The sequence below is a fragment of the Patella vulgata genome, chromosome 2 (genome assembly GCF_932274485.2).
Source record: "Patella vulgata chromosome 2, xgPatVulg1.2, whole genome shotgun sequence".
Lineage (NCBI taxonomy): Eukaryota > Metazoa > Mollusca > Gastropoda > Patellidae > Patella > Patella vulgata.
In genome coordinates this window covers 67,587,105-67,607,671 of record NC_065880.2, presented here as the reverse complement: position 1 = coordinate 67,607,671, position 20,567 = coordinate 67,587,105, and the positions used below count along the sequence as shown (strand labels likewise).

General features: G+C 36.0%; 1 protein-coding gene and 1 long non-coding RNA gene across 2 annotated transcripts in view; one reads left to right on the top strand and one right to left on the bottom strand.

The window, feature by feature from the left end:
- Window positions 1-11,426, bottom strand: part of LOC126811171 (E3 ubiquitin-protein ligase SMURF2) — a 44,805-nt gene extending 33,379 nt beyond the window's left edge. Inside the window, exons 1-3 of the mRNA XM_050536702.2 lie at window positions 11,267-11,426; window positions 4,890-4,928; window positions 3,580-3,688 (exon numbers count right to left, since the gene is read on the bottom strand). Coding sequence (XP_050392659.1) covers window positions 3,580-3,688; window positions 4,890-4,928; window positions 11,267-11,318 — 200 coding nt within the window. The 5' untranslated portion in view covers window positions 11,319-11,426. The remainder of the gene's footprint in view (window positions 1-3,579; window positions 3,689-4,889; window positions 4,929-11,266) is intronic.
- Window positions 11,388-18,165, top strand: LOC126811327 (uncharacterized). Its single transcript, XR_007675568.2, has 3 exons — window positions 11,388-11,629; window positions 11,792-11,837; window positions 16,463-18,165. It is a non-coding gene; the product is annotated as an uncharacterized LOC126811327 (long non-coding RNA).
- The last annotated feature ends 2,402 nt before the right edge of the window (window positions 18,166-20,567 follow it).

Below are 20,567 nucleotides of genomic sequence, written 5' to 3'. Positions count from 1 at the left end.
ACATGATAAGTTGACAAGGTTATTTTATACTAAAGTTTTGCGACTGACTTTTTTTTTTCCTGTAGTACTATATGTACTACAGTTACTATTGGCAGTGATTAAAGCTTTGTAATAATTAACTGGATTACAGACTGGATTTATACGAACACTAATTATTATTGTTGACCTTTTACTTTATATTGTCTGTTTGACAACCAAGTTTAGGTGGCCAGACACCTTGTTGACCTACACTGTAGCTTATTCCAACATCGTGCACCAACATCAATAGTTGCCGTCCTTAGGGCATAAAGAATAAGTATACCAAGTTCCAAGATAATCCATTCAGAATTGTATCCTCCGGGTGCTAAAGGCAAAAATTGGGCGTAGCTCTGCCCCTGGGGGTCGGGACATTCACCAAAATCAATAGTTGACGCCCTTAGGCTATAAGGAATACATATGCCAAGTACCATGTTGATCCATTCAGAATTTCGACCTGTCAACGATAAACACAAACATTGGGTGGGGACATGCAGTTGTCGTCCTTAGGCTATAAGGAATACATATCCCAAGTTCAAAGACGATCCATTAAACTCGTGGCCTGTAGGCATCACACAGACACAAAGAAATAATTGGTGTGGCTCTGCCCCTGGGGGTTGGGCATGCACCCCAAATGATGGGGAGGTTCCTTAGGGTACAAAGAATAAGTATGCAAAGATTCAATATGATACGTTAAGCAATGCGGCCTGTAGATGACAAAAATACAAGAATGCCACTGGGGGGTCGGGCATGCACCAAAAACATTAGGATCATCCTAAGGGTATAAGGAATAGGTATGTAAAGTTTCAAGATGATCACTTAAACATACATTATGCAAGAGCTAAATCTGTCTATTGCAGGTCTTTCGTTAGGCCTGAAATGTTATCTAAATTATTAATTAGACATTAATTAACTTATCCAGACCATAATCAACTCTAGATGGCATCGCTAGCCTGCGATCTTAAGTGGATTGTGAGCCGATTTACTGCATAACTTTCCTTCTCGATTAAACGATTAAATAGATAATCGAGACTATGCTGTTTATCGTACCGACTTCAGTAATGATGACCGAGTCTAGGCAGAAATTTCATTCGCTTAGTTTTCGGTTCATAGTGGATCAATTTGAATGAAATTTTCAGCAAATTGCCTTTGAACTATTATAGTGAGAACTGCCAACTCGTTATCAAATCTCCCATAATGTATCTTTAAGAATTGTAGGCCACACACACACAGACAGGTGCGACGGCAATATACATCCACATTATGAATGTGGACATATAAAGATAGGTTGCCAGGCAACGAAACATACGCCCACAGCAGCTATATCGTCCGGGCAGTCAACAAGAGTTGTCGCATATTTTTACTTTTTTTGGTAATGAAACATTTATAATACATTAAAATCTGATTAAGTAATTATCAGAAAACCATTAGAATTTGTTCGGTTTTATAAAGTTCTGCCCCATGCTAACGTTTAGTATACGAAACTTTTAACATCATGGATTTAGCTGTTCAAGTCATAAAGATTCATTGAAAATCAATATACTTGTTCGTCTCAAGACCTTTAACACTGTGTATAAAGTTAAAATCAATCGGATATTAACTTTAGCCTCTAGAGCGTCCACAAGATTTTTCAAAGTGATCAAGGGTCATAACTCTGGCAAAAATTTATCGGAAATCGCTGAAAATTAATAGGATTCTTCGTCTCATGACCTTAAACACTGTGTATAAATTTAAAGTCAATGTGGGCGTATAAAAATGGATATTTGAGACTTTGTTTATTTTTATAACAACGGTAACAATGACAATCAAGGCTATGACGTTTACTCGGCCCAGAGTGAAGTAATTTGACTGAAATTTTCAGCATATTCTCTATACATTATCTATTTTTTAACTGTTATAATTGTCAGCTCTTTATGTAGTCTTCCATAATGACACTAACTTTGACATTTTGGATTGTCTGCAGTTTTATTGCCAAGCAAGTAGTGCTGTGCTGTCTTATCTAAATAATAATTCTAATTTGGTTAAAATACAGGCATGTATAATTAGCTACATCTAACAAAAATATTCAAGATCCCTAACATGAACAAGTCGGTGTCATCCACATGTTATTTCCCTTTAATTCTATAGTGAAATGAGTCAAACTGACAAGCTAAAGAAATGAAATGTGGTTTTATGGCACGTCCGCCCCAACCGGACTACATTAAATACTTCTAGTGCAGTCACAAAGGGAATAACTCTGGGGGTATTTATAAGAAATTATTGAAATACATGTACAGACTTTTTTTTGATTCATTTAATTTAAAGGTGATCAGACATTTTGACTAAAAAGTGGTCAAAAGTTGTTTTTTTTACATAATAACAAGAGGTCTTACTCAGCATTTAATTATTTTAATACATGTATGTTATTGAAAACCAATAGGATCCTTTACTCCACAAAAATCAACAATGCACATCACTTTTCACAAGACCAGAAGATAACACAGAAGACAAGGGTGATGCTAATATGGTCAGATGTGTATTCAAACAAGCCAACAGTGAGGCTGATGCCCCCCTGCCGAAATCCCAAAATAAATAGATGACACATATTAATTAGTCGCGCATTTATTTTTTCAAAAGTATTGAGCAATCAAACTATACACTAAGTTTCATCACTCTCTATCAGATAGAATCAAGGTTATCTTGTCCCAAAGAATCAACCCATGAAATCGCTTAGCTCTGCTTAGCTTTATCTCGAAATATTAATCATTGAACTCAGTCAAGAAATTCACCTAATGAACATCTACATCAAGTTTAAACATTCTACCTCAATTAAAAGCAGAGTTGTTATGTTCCAAAGTCTTGACCAATCAAATTGCTTGTTGCTCCTTTGTCTAAGCAGAAAAGTCTCATCATTGAACATAGTCAAGGTAATGATATAATGAATCTATACTCAGAGTTTCATCGCTCTCACTTAATTAAAGCTAAAGTTATCGTGCCCCAAAGAATCAACCAATCAGATTGCTTATCTCTGCTTACCCTAAGCATCAACCTAATGAACGCCTACACCAAGTTTGAACATTCTACCTCAATTAGAAGGAGAGTTATTGTGTTCCAAAGTCTTGACCAATCAAATTGCTTATTGCTCTGCTTACCATGAGCAGAAAATGCTCATTACCGAACTTTGTCAAGGTATTGATGTAATGAAACTATACACCAAGTTTCACCACTCTCACTTAATTAGAACTAAAGTTATCGTGTCCCAAAGCATCAACCAATCAAATTGCTTATCTCTGCTTACCCTAAGCAGAAAATGCTCATCTTCGAACTCCATCAAGGCTTTCACCTAAAAAATACCTACACCAAGTTTGAACATTCTAGCTCAATTAGAAAGAGAGTTATTGTGTAACAAAATGTGTGAAGGACAGACAGACAGATGGACAGACAGACAGACGGACAAACCCATTTTAATAGTCTCCTGCTTTCTTCGAAAGGCGGGGGACAATAAAAAAAAAATTAGCAACTGCTTGAGATCCTAAATTTTCAAAATTCATTTGAATTGTTGTGTAAATTATAAATTATACTTACAAGTCATAATGCTGATTCCATTTAGGATCAAGAGTATTTCTACAGGTTTCTGTTGAGTGACATTGTCCTGAGCCATCTACACTTATTTTAGCAAATGGATCAGGTAAACCTAAAAGAAAGAATAAATATTATGGAAATATTAGACTAAATGTGAGGAATTTATTGCTATGTAAAAGCACATGATTCGATTGCAGTGGGAATACCATCAACTTGGTCATAAACAGTCTCTAAAATAACTAACCCTATACAATATCACAAAATGTTGTGGGTAATCGGAAAATTACACACAATTATGAATGCTTTATTTCTGAATAAAATGCTAGGAAAAGTAGGTTTTGAATTCCACAGTGCAGGGTTAGTCTGAATCTTTCAACCCTTTCCAAGCCTCCTGATGTTGTCATGGTCGAAAAAACTAAGCATTATTTTATTTTATTAACAATTGTTCAAAGGATCAAAGGAACATGTAAAGAAGTATAAACGTGCTATGGACCAGCAACCGAGCATGATGTTATTGCTGCCTTCTTGAATCCATGCACAATTGGCCAAGGAACAAGCATGCCACGTTTCATGTGGACCATTATACTTGCTTTGAAGGAACCTTAGGCTTTGTTTGAAGAGCATAGTCCCCAAGAAGAACAAGAAGATGAGTAGTGTTTGGGCCCTGTTCCTGGTCCAAAAAAGATTTAACTTTCCAAATACATGTACAGTACATGTGCAGGATAATGGTTTCAGATACTCAAAAATTCCCCAGATCCTTGACAGAGTCAGAAATAAAGGATTATAAATCCCCACTTTAGTGCTTAGTTTGGAAACCACGACAGAGTAAGAAGTAAAGGATTAAAAATGTCCACCAAACAGTTTACAGTTTGGAAACCTGTAATATTTTTTTCCTATTATAATACAGATACTGTACACAGAGAGACAGAGAGAAATGGGGTTTAATGTCCACTCGACACAAACTAGGTCATTTCGGGACTAATATATTGTTTAATTTTATTTCAATAATTCGCTTGAACGTAGGGGTCTTTAGCAGTGGGAGGAAACCGGAGGACCCGGAGAAAACCCACGAGGTTGGACAGGCAACCCTACTCCTTGCCACGTACAACCGGGGATTCGAAACCACGCCAGTTGATTCAATGACAGACTTTATGGTACAGTGCGCAGGTGCTAACCGTTCAGCCATCTAACCCCCGATACTGTACACATATTATTTAAACGGATACTGGTACTCCAATACAGGATTTTTTTATGCTGTTATCTATGACTGTATAATTTATAACACCACCAAACAACAATTTTTAAAAACTTACGAAAAAAATCTTTTTTGGCTAAATTCTTGGCACATAATACTGAAAAATAATAAAATTACAGTATATTAAGTATGAAATTTCAAAAGTCAAAATCTATTGATTAAGGTTTTATGGTTAAATGATTCACAAAAAATTAAAATAGAATTCTGGAAACAAGGATGATAACTCCATAAACATTCTTCAGGATTCTTCAAAATTTAAATACGACACATTTTTATGGCATAAGAATAAATTTCTGAATATTCAGTCTAAAACTTCTGAATATTCAGTCTAAAACTTCTGAATATTCAGTCTAAAACTTCTGAATATTCAGTCGAAAACTTCTTCCGGTAAATCATTTATATACTGTTTTTGAGTCTCTCCCAAAATGTGTACAGACTATTGCAGTCTGCAACTTGCAGTGCAAGAGCAATAACTCCAGAAATATTCATTGAAATTCTTAACTTATTAATAAACCTTTGGGAATTACAACCAACTTGTCAAATATTTCTTCTTAATTTTTACTTGTACACAAAAGTATATGCTCATTTTCAGGTTACCCAGTGGGCGTATTTATAAAAAGTTCAATAAGGAAAACTTCTACAAAAGTATATGACAAATATTCTTGAGTCTATTCATACACAAAAATCACATGGGGGGAAAAGATTTTTCCTTGTTGATTTTCTATAAATTAATGCACAAAGAATAAAGGTATATTGAATCCACTAAGCATTCATTAATCGACATTTCTTGACAAATTCTGGTAATTTTAGTAATGTCTGAAACAATTCTTGACCATCAGGAGAGTTATTATCCATTAATACATACATGTACATGTATGCTTTAGATTTATTTACCGGTACTCAAAAATATTTGACTGTTGACCTCTATTACAGGAATTGAAGATAATGAAACAACAGAGGGCGGACAGTGGTGATGACAAACACACAGCAATGTGATTTTCAGTTTCTATAAACTGCGCACAAAGGTCAAAATCAAATCAAGATCAAGGCAATAAAACAAAATAGTAACCTATGTTATGTGCTACATAGGCATTTGGAAAGTAATTCAGTGTACCGGTATCGGATCATTATCATTGCTACTGGTATTGGTCATACATTAAGTGTACACTGGTACATACAGGTCATACTTGTACTGGTACATTTTGTACATAGGCCTACTGTATGCTATAAATTAATTCAAATTATTAGATACTTTTATGAATGTACATGTATATTCAATTAGGTGATTTACATAGGTTTCTGGTTCATTTATTGTTGAAGAGTAAAACTCTTTAGTGATAAGACAAATATTCAAGGGTATGTGTGAAAGATACTGACCTAGCTCATTATGTTAAAAGTCACATTGTTGACCCTTGTATCAACATTAGTTCACTTCTAGCCATTTTGTTGATTTTATGGTCCAGACTAGGGTGGAAGAAGATCCACTTTTCCCACACTACCCGTAAAAACAATAACATATGGAAGCAAATCTTGCCGTCATGAAATGTTTGCACATGTACATTTTTTCAGTGTAAATTTCTCATTTCAGAATTTTCAATTGACCAGGGTGTCAAAAGTTTTGCATTTACATAAAAAGTATTTTCGCCAAATTTCACTCGAATCTGTTGGTTTTTGGTTCTTGAGCCAGACAATCGAAAAATAATGAAACTGTCAAAAAAGTATTTTTGCCAATTTTCACTCGAATCTGTTGGTTTTTGGTACTTGCGCAAGACCATCGAAAAATAATGAAATTGTCAAAAACCTTGGTGGTATTAAACGATCTGCAACACAAATTCCTTCTGTTCTTCAACACACGACAGAAACAAGTTGAAGGAACTCATTTGGATCACTCCACTCTCTGCAAGGTTATTTGTGACCCTCTGTGGAACACCTTACCTACATGTATCAGTGTACCACATGCTAATAATGTATTTAAATGTGTTACTGATCAAATAAAAAAAATAAAAGTACCAGAGCGGTGGTTGTACCTGGGTGTGCGTGTTTTTTAGTTTTAGCGTGTAGTGAATATTTGATACGAAACATTCCTTTAATTTCATTTTATTGAAGCTTCTTTATTTTTTATATGTGTATCAATAGAACTGAATATTGATTTCGATATTTTCCCCGTAGTTGCCAACGAGTATCGGCTATATCAATATTTTTCGCAGCCCTAAGGGCCACTAGTAATTGAGACAGATACCAAAGGTGAGAAAATTTGACTTGTAGGAGCACGGTCTGGTTGCCAGTACGTATGGCAGCATCTCAAATTTTGAATGATATTGCGCAAGTTTTAAACATGAAGCGATTTCCAAAAGAATTTGATCATGCAGTTTTCTCACCAAATGGGAAAAAACTCTAGACTGGTCAAATTTTCTATAGATTAGAGCTAATACCATCTCTAATAGTAATAAATGACCAAAATATTGATTTTTTTTTAAAGATGTCACAAATACTTTTTTAAGCCTATGATTAGTTTAAAAATTATAAAAAGTTTCATAAAAACAGCTGAATGTTGTTTGCATTTTTGGGGGCTTAATCCAAAATACATGTAAAATATAATCATTTGAAGTGACAATGTAAAGATACATTCCTGTGTACAAACTGGGTAATTTAATGGTATATATGGACTAAAAACATATTAAAACTAATTAATTTGTCATAATTTTGCTTCAAATCCTTCTCAAACATTGTAATTGCGAATGAATGCCCTGCTATAAAAATTTGATCAAACCAGGTTATGTTTACGTCACGTGACTTACCTCTCTTTGAAGTCAGAGGACAATTCATTGCATACATAAGACGATGTTGTCTTTAATTGCTTACTGTTTATTACAAATATCGAATCCTAATTAAATTCTCGGATTATCCACTACCTGTGTCTTTTTCTGTCATTTTTATCTCAGTAAGTGTTGTACGTCTAACTCTTCATAAAGTTTATCAACTTGTACATCAAGCGCTCAATGTTAGCTTGTGACCTTTGATATCATGCGTGCAGAAATTCCTAATTGTCTGGCTATCGATTAGGGGAACCCTTACATTTTTGTCCTGTATACGCTCCATGAGTGTTTTTCGGGGAATCCAGTACATTTCTAGTAAGATTTCCACATATACCAAAATTGCCATACTTTTATTGGAAATAACCACCCGATAAATACTTTTCTGGGAACCCAGCTTTAAATTATTTAAAATACACAATCTAATTAAAATACAGATCTATATATTCGTTTAGTTTTTTTATACTTTCGATGGCCTACACTACATGAAGATCTAACCGGTTGTACTGGAAGGTACATTGTACCGTCAGGGGTCGTATGAGCTGCTTTTGACCATATGACATCAGACATTGATTAATCAATCAGTGCCGACGTTTGTAGTGGTTTACTCACAGTTCCGTGCATCAAACGCCAAGAACTCGCCGTAACAGACCGTTTCATTGGCTTATCCCCCACTTCAACCAAAACACCAGTAATATACATGTAACAACTCTTCCAGATCCTAGTATGGTAAAAACAAGTAAAACGAAATTTTGAACTATAATAAATGAAATGAAATAGGATCTGTGTTTTAATAAGATTGTAAAATACATACTGTAACATTTAATTAAAGATACATTATGAAAGATTAGATAAAGAGCTGACAGTTCTCAGTATAATAGTTAAAAACTAGATAATGTAAAGGGAATTTGCTGAAAATTTCAGTCCAATTTGTCCACCCTTAACCAAGATTTAGTGACTGAATTTTCGGCCTAGCCTCAATCATCATTACTAAAGTCAGTATGATAAAAAAACATAGTCTCGATTATCCATTTCATGATTACATTATGAATGGAAGTCGAACAGCAATTCAGAACCTAATCCAATAAACATTGCAGGTTGATTATGGTCTGGATAAGTTAATTAATGTCTAATTAATAATTTAGGTAACATTTCTGGTCTAAAGAAAGACCTGCAATAGGCAGATTTAGCTCTTGCATAATGTATGTTTAAGAAAACAAAACCAAAATATCAACAGTACATGTCAATAATCTCTCAGCTTGGATTCAATCAGATTAAAAAGAAGCCCATCAAAAGATTTTCTCGAAGATTATAGTTGGCAGTGACGTTTTTTTTACCATATCATATTATATTGTCGGAGGAGAATGTTATACAAACATATACCTGACAAATTTTCAATTCATCATGTATGTGTAAGGAATAATGAATGGAATTTTGGACTAACATACCTTTAAGAGATTCAACTTTTACAATATAATAGTCACTAGTGTATGCAAATGATTCAAAATCCTTCAAACAATGAGTTAGATTGTGTAATAAATGGGCTCTTCAAAAACTTTTTTTTCACATATGTATATATAGAGAGAAATGGGCCGGGTTTAACGTCCACTCGACACACTAGGTCATTTCGGGATTAACACATGGTTCAATTTTATTTCAATAATTTGCTTGCACATAGGGGTCTTTAGCACTGGGAAGAAACCAGAAGACCTGGAGAAAAGCCACAAGGTTGGACAGGCGACCCTACTCCTTGTCACATACAACCGGGGAATCAAAACCCTGCCAGTTGACTCAGTGACAGACCGTATGATACAGCGCGTGCATGCTAACCATTCGGCCATTCAACCCTTCCTTTTAGATATAGAAATCACTGCTTTCAGGTAAAGGACTTAGTACATACTAGCATTGGGAAAACTAATAGCCTATCTACAGTGACAAATCTATTAAAGGATAACAACATTATTTTGTCTAGCCTATTTAATTAATAATGATATCTGAGGCTACATATCTAGATCAAAATCTAGCCCTAGGCATCAAAACACTCTATATTATTAATATGTCATTCATTCAATCACTGCTTTCCCAGTGACCATAGACTAGCCTTTGCTGTTAAAGATACTGTAAAACAGACATATTTATGGACCAAGAAATTAATGTAAACAATGAATGATTAATGGCATATGGGTCATCTGCATTTTTACTAAAATATCAAATTTCTAACTGCTCAATCCACACTAAATATGTACTCAGGCTGATTATTTAACATTCAATTATAACAAAACAAAATACGAAAGCTAGAGGCCCATCAGGTGTCTCTGCTTCCAATAAAAATAACCATTCAACATATTGTAGTTTGCAATGGACCCTAGTGCAAAATGATGCATCAAGCTTTTAAATATGATATAGCCTTTCACATTATTTTCAAAACAAATTATTATTCTGAAGAAAAAAAGTTGAAACTACAGAGATAGGCTTCCCACAGATTGATTGTATCCTTTTACAATACATATTAAACATACATTATGCCAGAGCTAAATCTGCCTATTGCATGTCTTTCTCAAGACCTGAAATGTTATATAAACTATTAATTAGACATTTATAAAAAAAACAAGACCATAATCAACTCTCGATGGCATCAGATACTCAAGATTTTAACTAGATTAGAACGGTTTGCCATTTAATTTATACTAGTGCCCTGGATACTACAATGCACACATCTTGTCAAAACTACAAACAGTGATAACTTGGCTCGGAATGAAGTAATTTGAATGAAATTTTCAATATGTTCATTTTACATTATCTATTTATCAGCTATTATAGCAAGAATGGTCAGCTCTTTATCGGGAGTTGATTTCAAACACACAGGTAAGTTTATAATAACCAAAGTTAAGTAGTTTGTTCATAATCAAAGAAATCTGTTTAAAATTTACGATGGTTCAGACAGTAGTTTTTGTTATATGCCCACACGTGTGGCTGTATAGTCTTTTATAGTCTGATTCTGGTGACAAACGAACTGTCCACAAGAAGAGGAGAAAGCAGAGAAGAGAAGATAATATAGACATGTATAATTCATAATCAATTTCTATGGTGCCATTTACAGTACCTTAACCTAGTAGCTAAATTTTGTAAATATGATTATTATTGAGGTACATGTATATTCTTCTTTGGCAACAGAGTTGTATTTGAGAGAACTGTTATTATGTTAGATGGGAAAAGTAATTGAAGAGAAAATAAGAAATTGTTTGGCCTACTGAGTACTCTATAGTCTATGTTAGTATGTTGAATAGGCTAAATCAGCCAAGAAGAAACAATATTTATTCACACTAGGCCTATTTATGGCATTATCATTCGATTTTACATGACTCGAAATGAAAAAAATAAAGAATTAAGTCCTAATAAAATCAAGCATTATCATAATAAACATGATCGAATACCGCCTTTGTCTTATTTCCTTCAACACTGACCCGTTTGTGTGACACTGCCAGTCCACTACTTTACTCTTCCAGTCTAACGAGCAGCCATGTTTTATGTACTGAGGACTAGGGCTGTTCAACTCAAATCAACTCATAAAAAAGTCTACTTTTCTTAGGTTTATATCCCATAACTAGAACGATTAACATACCTGTTAAACGTATTTTCATAGGCCCGTTTCTTCTTGGCCCCTCACTAGCCATTATTCCGTATAAAACAATATTTTGACATCCTTTTTATTATGGTATTATCATCATAGCCCTCAGCAGTGATTCAATCCACTGTGTGGGTTTTTGTGGGCATATAAATGCTCAATCGTCACTTCCGGTGTTTTCAATGACGTCGGGTTTTGTTTACATTAATTTCGTATCTCCCAATATAAATCCAATGTCATACAATTATTGTAGACTATTAATATAGCCATTCAAAAAATTATTAGCTGCAATTATTATTAGTAAAGCCATTTCAAAAATAGAAACAGTCAAGGGACGAGAAGCAGAATTAACTGTTTGAGGTAGGGCTTTACTTAGGCCAGGCTATAGGCCTATAATAGGCCTATTTATTAAATTAAAAACTGTTAAATAAAAATAGACCTAATTAAATTAATGCTTTTTGATCAGATAGATCTAATTTCACATTTTAATTCTATTATTTATTAAATTGATTTTTTTTTCAGGGAGCACCAGTAAAAAGATAATTTCAAAGCTCCTAATTATATTATGGTACGTGTTTGCTATTTAGTCGTATGGGGATTGGATGGCCGAATGGTTAGCAAGTGCGGGCTGAGTCAACTGCAGTGGTTTCGATTCCCCGGCTGTACGTGACAAGGAGTGTTGCCTAGGTCCAACCTCGTGGGTTTCTCTCCGGATCCTCCGGTTTCCTCCCACTGCTAAGACCCCTAGTACGTCTAATTATTGAAATAAAATAGAACATGTGTCAGTCCCGAAATGACCCAGTTTATGTCGAGTGGACAGTGGACGTTACCCCCCCCCTCTCTCTCTCGCTCTCTCTCTTTTAAGTTGAATAGAGTAAATAATTGACCACGACAACTAAATTACCCCCCTTAGACGATGCCACAAAAAAAAACCCAAAAATTAAAAAATTGCCGACTTTAAATACCCCCCATAATTATCACAATAAATCGTAAATCCATATGGGCCGTTTCTATAGCCGAGATATCCAGACTCGTTGTCGGAGAGAGAGAGAGAGAGAGAGAGTCCACTCGACACAAACTAGGTCATTTCGGGACTAACATAATGGTTTAATTTTATTTCAATAATTCGCTTGGGCGTAGGGGCCTTTAGCAGTGGCAGGAAACCGGAGGACCCGGAGAAAACCCACGAGGTTGGACAGGCGACCCTATTCCTTGTCACGTACAACCGGGGATTCGAAACCCAGCAGCCGACTCAATGAGCCTTGTGAAGAAGGTTTTAGAAACAGTTTTGGGTGTTCGAGTAAAGAAACAAATAAGTAGACCAATAAATTGGCCTTAGGGTCTTTATATATGTAGAAATGTGGCTTTTGAACCGCAAACCCACATTGTGCCCACCTGAATTCCAAATTTTGGGTGAGAGGGGACAGGTCGGAAGCCGGTCTGCAGCGAGCGCCGAAGTCGCGAACCGAGCCGTCTAAGTCTCACATAGAAAATTTATGAAAATTAGAAGGCTGCAATTTTACGCGTTATCCTGCTATTCCGGCCAATGAGAACGGTAGTTGTGGGAGAGGGGCAGGAATGAAATGTTCGAAAACTGCCGTAAACGCATTTTTCTATTCAGCCCGTTATAGAAAATTTGAACTCCAATCACCCAAGCAATCAATCAGGCAGTCAGGCTGCATAATTCACAGAATGATGGAGCCCCAAAAAGCATGTTGCGCTGAGAGCACTGCCTATACTCTTTAGAGTGGCGCTAGACACTATTTATAATACTGATTTCAAAGAAATTTCGTTGCCCGCAAAGTTGATGACACAAATTCTGACGAATTATTATATAAACTTTTCTGAATGTATATAAACTGATTTACATTCAATCGTTTCTGTTTTATTGTAATTTCTAATCAGTTATGCACGGCGAAATACGCGGAGAGTCAGAATTAAATGGCAGTCTTTGACGTCTGGTTATTCCAGTCTACACGGATAATATTTCTCTGTGGGGTATGTTTACCCCCGGTCAAAGAGTCGCTTCAATACAAATGGCACCCGAAAGGAGTATTACAATTTGAATACCTCGTTCCCCTTTTCACACCACCTCTCTGCGCAACAGTACGTGTACATGTATACAGATACAGCGTATAGCCTTGTTCTTTGAAAACTTAAAATCGACTAAAATGGTTCCAAACGCAAAATAAGAGCAGTCGGTATCAAAATAAGTGCTCACTGCATACGTCACGCTACTCACGCAAAACTTTAGTATAAAATAACCTTGGCAACTTATCATGTTTGAAAAAATGTTGTGTTTCACTCTTATTCTGTTGTGAGTATGTTGGTCTAAGAACACAATTTCCCCCAGGGAGAAAAATAGTCTGTCTCAAAATAAGTGTAGTCACTGCAGTCGGTCTCAAAATTATGCATACATCACACAAAATTATAGTATAAAATAACCATGTCTGTTTGTCATGTTTGAAAAAAATGTTTTGCACTTTTATTCTGTTGTGAGTATGTTCTAAGAAATATTTTTCCCATGGTAAAAAAAATAGTCGGTCTCAAAAAAGTGCTCACCGCAGTCGGTCTCAGACTAAATGCATTAATGAGGTAAACAAACAATGCCAAAATAGAAGGGAATAATTTTGTGTGAATCCGTGCACCTAAATTGCAACGGAATAGTATAAGATAACCTAGTCAGCCTGCAGTCATGTTTGAAAAAAATCCCTGTTATGGGTATGTTGGTCTAAGAAATTGAGAGAGCTTGTATATACGAAGATTTTGATATTTCAAAATATATTCTTGATTTTCATACGAATAATATTAGTCGAACAGTTGGTAATAAGTTATTATCGGAAGTATAGGTTGTTTCAGAAATACCTAAAAAATCTTTAAATTATGAAATTTTAAGGCGATCTGTTGCACTTAGGAATTTTTACTTGTTGCATGTTCAATCCCAGGAGAAATTGAAATGTATTTTACTAATGCTGTTAGTGTTTTCTGACCATCAGAATTCTGCAGATTAGTAGTACCACTAGTGAGTGGGTTTGTGGGTCGACAGACTGTAGAATTGTTATTTCTACTCTCAAAAAAACAGGCGAAATTGACAGATATATATATGCCTCAAGATTCTGTCCCATTTCTTATCCTCTCGTTAACGAGAATTTGGTTCCATTTGCCATGACATTGACTAAAATTTTCAGGCCCAGTCCCAAAAAATTAATAGATCGGTTACATATCTGAAATTTTTTCGCGCCGGCGGCGCTCGATTCCATTATAACTTCATTCTTCCACTCCTCTGTTGTCTTATACTGTCTCAGCACTATCATATTCACGGTTATAGTGAACTGCCCAGTTATATTAGTAGTACCACTGGTGTGAGGGTCGTGGGGCGTCAGACTGTACAAATGTTACATCAATTCTTGCAACACAGGCGGAATTGACAGGGGCAGATCTTGAGATTCTGTCCCATCGACTCACATTTTTGATCCTCTCATCCACAAGAATTTCTCCCAGCAATGACCTCAAATGCCAGGATATTGACTCAATTTTCAAAATTTTCTCAGGTTGCTCAGTGTTATTAGCACAATCATCATATATGACATAAACTTTATGTCAACATAAATAAAACTGCTTTCCGTCGAGACAACGATCGGCGAACAACTATATAATTATACAATACTATCTATGTTCTACCAGTATTTTGTTGACATTCATTGTGGGGTGGGATTGTGGTTGACGCCCTCGATTTGGAACCGCCCACCCACCCCCTATTCCCAGTTTCTAGATCCGCTACCAGTGGCGTCGTGCCCAATGGGGCTCGGGCCCCCCCCCCCCCCCCAAAAAAAAAAAAAAAATTCTCAGGGAAATAAAAATATTTGTATTGATATTATTAAGACAGAAGACCCGTCCGTCTGTTTTAGTCATTAGACATTATCTGTGTTTAGTTTATTGCACTTTAGTTTAAAGATGTCATTTGTTCAGGACCTTGTTCAACAGCGGCCTTGCTTCGTACACTCTAACATTTAGCCGGGAGTAGCCTAAAAACGGTAAAAATAACTCAGTTTTTTCGTCAATCCTCCAGAAATGCAGAAACAATTGTATGTGTAGGGGACAGGGTTTGGGTCAAATACATTTCATTAGCTTTCCAAATACAAATACAACACAAATTTTTCCGATTACCATTGATCAAATATACAACAAATATAAATACCTCAGTTAAACACACTCTGATAAATGATAAAAAAAAATCTTTATCTACATAATATTAAGAAAGTTACAGTTTGCTGTAGCTTGAAAATCCCTATTTATGATTGTATGTTGTATTTGATAAAATATCCATCTATACGGGTGTCAAAAGAGAGTTATAATTTGGTAAACATAGCTGGTTCCGTGCGAATCAGAATATCATGTTTAACACGCGATTGGCAATTTACTAATTGCATCATACACTGTAACCATCCAATCAAATTGACAATCAATTTTATTTTTAGTAACACGCCTTGACCAATCAAAAATAAGGCCTTCCCCAACGAGACGTCATTGACCTCATTTCGTGTTATTTCCGGTCTCTCGAAGTTGCTTGTCACCAAGTGATAGCGCTTCAAGTTAGATTTGTAATTAATAACGCTGTGAAATGACCAATTTAATTACATCGGAAGCTGAATAATGATCAAATATGGTCTCGTTGGCAATAAAAACGACTTGAAGTGTTAGAACTAGTGAGTATTGTGAGATGAAAGCAGACGAAATGTCTTGAATACGTGAAAACAAAGATGGCGGCTGAAATACCCTTTATATACTATAATATATAGTCAAGCAGTAGTAAGAAGTTTTATTTTAATTCCATCAAAGTGCCTGTGCCTTTGAAGGCTTTGATTGAACTTTTCAGCCACGCCTGCGTAGAATTGTCAGAAAAAATTATAGATACCTGGTTGAAGAGAGACAGACATGGGGTATAAAGTCCACTCAACACAAACTAGGTTATTTCGTTACGATACCATTTCAATTATCCACAAATTTGTCATTTTGTTTATGAAATCATTTAAATTTGGAATATGTATAGAATATGCATATCTATAACATTATATATCTTTTATTATCGGTCACTTTTTGCAATACTTTGGGTGGTATTGACATTCCGCTCTTGTCTGTTCTGTCTGTGATTAGTAGGACCACGTACACATTATATGTTTGTCTTTATTTCAGTCATTATTTGAGTCATTCGTTTGTGCGCGTGGGGAAACTCACAAGGTTAGTCAGGCGACTCTACTCCTTGTTGTCACATCAAGCACAGGAACGGAACCACCCTCACTTGAATCAGTGTTAGAGCTTATGAACTACACCGCACGCGTTACAGCTAAGACACCAACCTGATTTTATAGGATTTCCTGGCAACTGTAAGGAAGAAACCATCTGATTTTATAGGTTGTGTTGGTCTGTAAGGAAGACACCGTTTGATTTTACAGTTTCTAGAAATAACTGTGCAGGCTGAATTTACTGGAACCGACTATTGTCATTACTTCTGTTCATTTTGGGACGGTAAGACACTGGCTCGTTAGCCTGAAGGTCGCGTGTTCGACCCCTGCATTGGCCGAGAAAGTTCATCGGGATTTCCCCTTTTCAGTGGTGCAGGACGGAGTGCCCGACAAGGACAGATGTCTAGTGGTTCGGATGGGGCGAAAAACCAAGGCCCCGTGTATACATTGGCGTGCAGGTAAAAGATCCCTTGGTAGTTTGAATTAGATATAAGAGTAGGCCATAGTGCCGCTGCCCGGGCAAAATTTCCCTCATAGCACTGTATGGCATATGCCCGTCTTCATTAGCCCAGTACAGGAATAGGACTTTAAACCCCATTTCATTTCATTTCATTTTGGGACGAAATCGGACGTTAACTGCTGAACTTGGCAGATTTGCAAAGACTCGTAAAACGACTCTTAGAGGAAAACCGAGCCGCATTTTGTATTCGACACTGGAATATACACTGCTTTGATTAGATTATCTTACCGGGGACACTACTTAAGCCCACTTAAACCACAGCTATGATGTCATCCTTTGTTCTTTTAATCCATTATAATGAGGAATGGATTGTTGTCTAAACAAACAGTCCATTATTAATGAAAACAATCCATTATTAAAGGAAATAGTCCATTATTTTTAGACATTGTCCATTATTAGTGAAAAATACATTAATAATAAAGTGTAGTCATTATATATTAAGCAACTGAAAATAAATCAAAACAACCTGTCCATTTATTACTAATTTCCCTTTCAACATTTACAAAATTTTAAATAAATTGAAATTTCCGAAGAATAGATGTTAATTTCCCTGGAATCACTGGACAGTTTTGAATTATTTTGTTTTGGACTTGACGGTTGACACAATTTTGGACATTTTTCAGCTACACAAATGTTACGTAAGTCCGATAGTTGATTGTCGCGTGTCCGTTTATATGCATTTGAACGATGTCCATTTTTTTCCACAATGAGCTGTTCATCGACTCCTGCACCAAATAAACGTGTAGCTGCGATAGCTCTCAATGAGTGGTTCGTATAGTTCCCTTTGAATCCAGCCACCTGGCAGATGCGTTTTATTGTCTGCTGTAATAAATGAATTCCCATAGGCGAGTCACCATACCATACATTAGAATCTGGTATAGCTTCCTAGGTCTCAGATAAAAAGCATCAGTCGGTGTGAAAACTAGAAATAATCTGGTTTTTAACATGATTTTCTAAATCATCACCAGTCTAATTGAAAGAATGGTTGTTTTGTTTCTGTGGATTATTAACATACAATCTGGTCAATTTATTTTACGAAAAGTTGATTTTACGACCCATTTAATCAAAGGCCAATCAAAATGCTTCTGAATTTATAATAATTGTAATGTGTACATATTCATCAAATGATTCTAGACTGGGTAATAAAGAGCGAAATAAACAACCATATAGTAGTAGCCTACCTTAAACTCGTGTATTTTTTTTTATAAAGACGTATTGTAGATTTTGCAATTTTTGATACGCTCTAGTGACCTTAGGTTGTATTCTGCGGTGGTTCAAGCCACCACGATCGGTTTTTGACACATCTTCACAATATTGTATGTATTTCCTCCCCTCACGGGGGGTTGGATGGCTGAATGGTTAGCGTGCGCGCGCTATATCATACAGTCTGTCATTGAGTCGACTGGCGTGGTTTCTATTCCCCGGTTGTACGTGGCAAGGAGTAGGGTCGCCTGTCCAACTTCGTGGGTTTTCTCCGGGTCCTCCGGTTTCCTCCCACTGCTAAAGACCCCTACGCGCAAGCGAATTATTGAAATAAAATTAAACCATATGTTAGTCCCGAAATGACCTAGTTTGTGTCGAGTGGACGTTAAACCCCATTTCTCTCTCTCTCTCTCCTCCCCTCACTCTCAGTGTTAATTGAGAGTTGAGAATATTGGCCAACAGTACGTAAGCTCCTGTGCTCCTGTCCACTCTTTTCTGCTTGGGCACATAATCCATCGTTAACTAACTTTTGTAGCTCCAATTGTTGCAACGGTTCAGAAATCTGGAATTACTGCGATTATTATGGGCTTTGTATTCCACTTTAGAGTCAGGGTTTGTATCCACACCCGATATATCAGAATAAATATTTTACCCTATATTAAAATTTGGATGGTCAATCCTTGGATTTGCATTCTCCCCCATATCCAATATGTCACTCCATACATTGTCATTGTCATAACTAGGAACTGGGTAATAAATATATCCTCTCCACTGGAAGACATGACTGTATTGATATCCTTGTTTCGTTTAACAAATCACCCAGTGATTACGTTTCTAGTGTAAGGAAAGATTTGTAATATAAGAATCTTCAATGAAAAAAATGGAATTAAACAGTTAGAAGGTTTAATGGATCCATGTGATTTAAAGCGTCGACACATGGATCCAAAATTTTCACAGTCTACAACAGAATAAAATAATAATAAATAATAATAATAATAGCTTTATTTCCAATCAAGGGTCCACAGGGGACATGGTACAGAGCAAACAAAGAGAGAAAACCCAAATGACAGTCAAGTAAGAAAATATAATAGTATACATAGCTCCCAACAGGGGAGATACACATATAAGTACCTTATGTACTAAGGCTTCATGCCGAAAAAAAACGGCTCATGAGAACATTATTATTAATCATGAAAGGGAGATAAATCCACTTAACTCTTAATGTTACAGATTAATATTAAGCATTACAGAACAGCTGTATTCATCCGCAAAAAAAAATAGTACCTAAAATTCATGTACATTATATAGGTTTAAACGTCAAATGAGGTCAAATGAATAGAGACGTCTTTAATATATACTAAATATTCGTATCATCCCAAATCGACAATAAAACAGTGAGAAAAAGAAAAATCTAAGTAATGGCAATCTAATTAACATAAAATTTACGACATAATGGATTCTTCAATGTTTTGATGGTGATCATGAATAAAATAGGCCTACATCTGTTCTCAGGAATCCGATAAGATTTTCAAAAAAAAAGATCAGTAGAATTATAGATTGTTATTCCACAAAGTCGAAAGGTATGTTAGATTTTTCATTCAGTCAAGTTAGAGCGAGTTTATTGCCATACTTTGAGCTCCAAACCCGATAGAAATGAAGGCGGAAGTGGCCATAATAGTTTTAGAGATCACTACGTGATTCCGCTCCTGCGTCGCGACAAACGGGCCCGATTTGTCCAGTGGCAGTCACATGACTGCGGTGTTGGTTTAAGTAACTGTCCATTATTTCTGAGGTGTTACAAGACAAAATTGTTTTAAGATGTCTATTATTTTAGACAAAGAGTGGCTCTGGTTTAAGTTAGATAATAGCCTCAGACTGTCCATTATGTAAATACAAAGAAAAACTTCGGGGCTAACGCCCCTCAGTTGTTCTTTCTATTTACATAATGGACAGTCTTCGGCCATTATCCATTACATAATGATCAGAATACCAGTAGTCTGATCCCTACAACATATAATACGAGTCATGTCCCATTCTTGTGTTGATCGAGCGAGCGTGAAATCTAAGGGCGACCTTCGGTTGCACGGAATTCCGTACTATAGTCGAACTATCTGCATGCGAATGACATTTAGTTCAACCAGTGACCAGCCGTACCATGCGATAAAGCACGGTCGGAATAGTTCAAAGATGGCTGACAAAACTGACACTTGAGAAGATTTTCTGAAAAATATAATAAAATTGCCGATTCCCGTTTTGTTATTTACACCTTGGTCGATATTATAGGGCCCATGTTAACACCTGAAAGTTAGTGAATGAGCATTGGGGTATAGAT